This window comes from Nuphar pumila, chromosome 5 (genome assembly GCF_984573655.1).
Source record: "Nuphar pumila chromosome 5, dmNupPumi1.hap1.1, whole genome shotgun sequence".
Taxonomy (NCBI): domain Eukaryota; kingdom Viridiplantae; phylum Streptophyta; class Magnoliopsida; order Nymphaeales; family Nymphaeaceae; genus Nuphar; species Nuphar pumila.
The window spans coordinates 23,467,362-23,472,281 of NC_143253.1; the positions used below are offsets into that span (position 1 = coordinate 23,467,362).

Genomic DNA, 4,920 nt, shown 5'->3' on the forward strand with positions numbered 1-4,920 from the left:
AGAGTTTCCAGTAACCCTGATTTGGACCCATTCAAATAACTAGTCGGGTTAGGGTTACATCAGGTTGAAAAAATGAAAGCTCAAACTTGATTCATATAAGCTGAAAGGATTTAAAATATAATTATTAAATTAAAATTATATACAAAATACTCAGGTCAGTCTCGGTCTGGTTGGATCTTCAACATCCAACAAAAAGCATTGTTCAAACCAAGTTTGTAAAAAGCATAGCGCAACCCGTATCGGACGGGCCCGAAATAAGATATGTATCATAAAAAATCATATTTTTAATAGAAAACCTACAAGAAATCCCAAAAATCAGAAAATTTCTAAAAAAATCATAACACAAGAAACAATGATAAATAAAACCAAAATATCATATATCAAGCAATTATTAGATGCATAAGACAACAAAAAATTAATAATAAGGATTATATGCAATGAATGACATGCATATCTCATAAGAAAAATGTAAATTGGGAAATAATAAACAACAAAACTAAGCTAACAAGTCATAAGATTCATAATAGTGAATGTTTACATAAACAAAAACAAGATCCCAAGGCGTTTATGTATACCTAAAAATTTTACATAACCAATTTCTTTTAAGTTCAAACAAAAATGAAGACTAAATCTCAAGTGCAAGAAATCAACCCCAAATAAATCTCAAGTTCTTAAGGGGTGAGCACAAACTCACCCTAAGGAGTTACATGTTTCAAAATAATAAATTGAATTAAGTACAACATAAACTGCACTAATTGTGTATAAGATGCACCTTGTATCAAGGTGTATTGTCCGCTTCAGGGTGTATTTTCCCCATAGTAAGGATATGTATCGTAATATATCATACACTGGTTCAAACCATAGTCACTTGTATCGTTAAAGATAATTTCTCGACAAGGGTATTTCTCAGAGAGATTTTCAAAATCTGATAAATCTCGGTAATATCTCGGGAAAATTTCGAGAGTTTAAAAAATAAAAATATATATAAATAACAACAAAAAAAACTAAGAAAATAATAAGTTTTGCATTATGTTTCTTTCAAAAATATAAAGAATCATGTTTTAAAGGTTTTAAAACATAAAAGAAAAAAAAATAAGAAATGCAAACTTTAAAAAAAAATTCTAAAAAAATATTGCGATATTATCACAATATTTTGTTTATGGTGATATTATGAAAATATCACGATAAATTCCGGATATTAATGGCTACCTTGAAATAGCCAATAATATCATGATATTTTCAAAATATCGGTGACGGTGGTTCAAACCCAATCAAAGTACATTTTTACACCATACCCAGGTAACATGGGTTCAAGTCAGGTCAGTTGCCTGGTACCAAACCGACCCATTGACAGAGAGCGTACGTGCAGAAGGCAAAGACAGCTCCTTTGTCAGCTGAGGACATAACGATGGGGATGTTGAGCTTAAATGTTATCAGTCAATTAACTGCTTCTAGTACCTAAAAAAAGGAACCCAACACTCAGGGGTGCCATCACGAGACAGAGCTAATCAGGGACACCAAAATAGAAATGGAAGCTTCTATGGTGGTACTGTACCACCATAACTTACAGTGGTACACACTTAATTTACATAAATCTAAGCTCCAAGAGCAAAATGTAACCTTTGGATGACTATTTTCATGTGTTAAAGTTGACTGAAATTGGATTTTTATACCATTTTTAAACCACCCTTATTTTCATTTTCATGAATTGTGAGCCCTTGATTTTTCACCATCTAAAAAATGAATCTTAAGGTGTATTAGACATGATAAAACCTTGCAACATATTAAACAAACCACATTCGGTTAGATCTATAATTTGGTGGCTAGATCCATACAAACAAACAAGAGTATGCACCACCATAAGGTATCATGGTACAGAAACCACCATATATTTCCCCAATAGAATGGGTAAGGTCATAGAGTTGTTTGACAAAAAACTGCAAGACATGACTGAGTCAACTTCCCCATTTGTTTCAAAGCTGCCAAGGCAGGTGAAGCAAAACAGGTGCTATTCCTTACGCTCATTAAATTATTTAAATTTTATGTTGGATACAATCTAGAAACCAAACATAAATGAAGGGCACAGAAAGAGAACAAGTGTCAACTCAAAACATCATGCACTCCCTTGGATCTTTAACAAATGGTTCTGTTTACACTAATATAGCATTGCTATGTAGCATATATAGTTCAAAATTATATAACAATGAGATATGCTTGCTTGCGTGAATGTTCATGGGAATATATCTGTGCAGTTTCAATGTCACCGGAAGGAAGACCAAACTTGCAAAATTCAGAAATAATGGCCATATTCACGAAAGAGCTCCCCAATCACAAAAGAACTCCCTAATTCAAGGCAAGTCTGTCTTAATCAATGACAACGCATTAATCAAGAGTCGAGACCCCAACCTATCCCCTCTTTTCAGGCTATGAGAATGATAAGGAGGCCATCCAATACATAAAAAGCAATCATAAAAATACTCATAAACTACCATCAAATCTCAAGTAGCAGATGAAAAGGTCAGCGCATACCCTTTCAGATGTATACACAAAAATCAACCAATCACAACAGAAGGTATCAAGCTGGTCATACTACAACAAAAACATTGAATTCACCAAGCAGAAACGAACAGAACAGTGTACTTAACATACCTAGCTAGTTGAGTTCCATCACTGCCACTAAGCTATGATCTACACTCAACTAGAGATGAAATTATTTCAACTTAAATAGCCATTGAGGATATACATAAAAAGTATTTACACAATGTAACAATTAAGCTAGAGGAACCAAACAATTATTGGAGAAAATACTAGGAGGAGAAACCAAACCAACAACAATAACAAGAAGCATAGTTCTCAACCTCTTATAAGGTGGGATCAAGACTTGGCAACATCATCATCATCATCTTCAATGTCCCAACTCAGATCCTCATCGTCCTCCGCACTCAACCGCTTCCGTATATCAACCTTGTTCGGGCTTCCCCCACTGGTTGTCATTTTCGCCTCGTAGTTGCTTCCAAGATCTTCAATCTCATCCCAACCAAGATCATCTTCCTCGTGGGCTGAAACCTGACTGGAAACAACTGAAAAATCACTATCTTTACTTGATTCTCCAGCATCTGTTTTCACTTCTGTCAATGTCTTCACATCTGTAATTCCCTTCACCTCCACTGATAAGCATCCCTTTCCGTCAGAAGTCTCCCCGCCCAACTCAGCATTCTCACTGATACCCGAATTGCTCGGTGTTTCGAAACCCTTACTCTCAATCAATAATTCAGATCCAAGTTTCTTATCTTCCAACCCACCACCAGCACCGCCCCCGGCCTTTTCAGTGCTAGTTTCCGAGATCTCTTCGCTACCTACATCCCCATTCTTTGAACCGGATTCACCATCATCAACTCCCTTGCCATCACCAACAGCGTTCTTCTGTGATTCGCTCGGCTCCGCAGCATCATTTTCGTCGTCATCGAGCTCCCAACTCAAATCCTCATCCTCCTCCCCGGAAATCACCCTCTTCACCAAATGAGCCCTAGCTTCCTCAACCTGCTTGAGCTTGTGAACCTTATAGAAATACCTAGTCCAGAAAGTGTCTGAATCAACGTTCTTCGGTACCACTGTCGCGAAGAACCCACCAACAGCCCCATTTTCCTCCAACAACTCCTCGATCTCCTCCTCCTTCTCTTCGAGGGAAAACCCCGATTTCCACTTGCGGAAATCATCACCATCATCGGGGTCTTCGCAATACGTGTTGTGATCGTTCTGAATGGCGTTCAATTGCATCTCAAACCTGGTGAATTTCTTAGTGCTAGGGTTCGACGACGGGGGAAAGGCGGGGCTGGGGTTATCGAGGGAGAGGAGGGCATCCTTACCGTGGGAGATGAGGTCGGCGGTGCTCCTGAAGACGACGTCGATGGCCTGACCGACTGATTCGAGGGATTCCTGGGCGACGGAGGCGCCGGTCTCGAGCGAGGCGGGGAGGTTGGCTGCAACGACGCGGGCCTCCTGCGTGAGGCCCTCTCGGAACTCGTCGAGGTCACGGCGGTAGGATTCGATCACCTGCTCCGATCTGGTGGTGATGGTCTTGAGGAGGGAGCCGAAGTTCCATCCGGCGAATCGCGGGGAGGCGGATTCTTGGATTCTCGGGGAATTAGGGTTAGGGTTCGATGGGGATTGGAGATCCCCCCCTTCTGCCCCTTCCCTAGGGTTAGGATTAGGATTTTCTTCTGATGCTTCTTCCTCTTCCTTTGTAGGGTTTCGAGGCTCGTCGGAGAAAACAGATTTAAAGAAATCCATGGAGATCACCTCTCTCTCTCTCTCTCTCTCTCTCTCTCTCTCTCTCTCTCTCTCTCTCTCTCTCTCTAGCCAGATGAGGGGGTGTCTCTCTTCTCTCTCTCTCTCTAGATGGATATTGTTTTCTCTCTCTATAAGTGGAAGAAAGGCTGCAGAAATGAGCCCCCTTTTGTACAGGAATATATTGGAGGAGAAGGGAGGGGAATTGACTTTTATATCCCTCGGTAAATAGAAACTAGCGTGTATGTAACTAAGGATGACAATGGATCGGGTTTGACCCGGACCCGACCCGTAACAGACCAGAATCAAGGTTTGGTGATAAAGAATTTAGTCCGAATAGAATCAAGGTCCAACACCAAAGGTCCGATTAAAATACGAAGCTGGGTATGGTTTGTGAAATTTCATTCCAGGGCCGAAACCAGTCCGGTTTTCTATTAAGATCTGCAATTTTTCAATAAATTTTTATTGTAAAAAATATAAAAATTATTTTGCCAAGTATGATCCGAGTCTAGTTCATGTAATCTTTATAGGACCCGAGTATGGCTTATTGTAAGAGGTCTGATTGGACTTGAGATCAAACCGGGTATCAGTACCACAAATCAAATCCGGGTTTGAACCCACGTGGATCCCAAT

General features: G+C 39.7%; 1 protein-coding gene across 1 annotated transcript; it reads right to left on the reverse strand.

Moving 5' to 3' along the window:
* Window positions 1-2,587: 2,587 nt before the first annotated feature.
* Window positions 2,588-4,435, reverse strand: LOC149837122 (uncharacterized). Its single transcript, XM_090005833.1, has one exon. The coding sequence runs from the start codon at window positions 4,288-4,290 to the stop codon at window positions 2,875-2,877; it is 1,416 nt and encodes a 471-aa protein (XP_089861959.1). The 5' UTR covers window positions 4,291-4,435; the 3' UTR covers window positions 2,588-2,874.
* Window positions 4,436-4,920: the final 485 nt, after the last annotated feature.

Excerpts from the sequence above, each read along its gene's own strand:
- LOC149837122 (XM_090005833.1), bottom strand. The coding sequence starts at position 4,290 with ATGGATTTCTTTAAATCTGTTTTCTCCGACGAGCCTCGAAACCCTACA.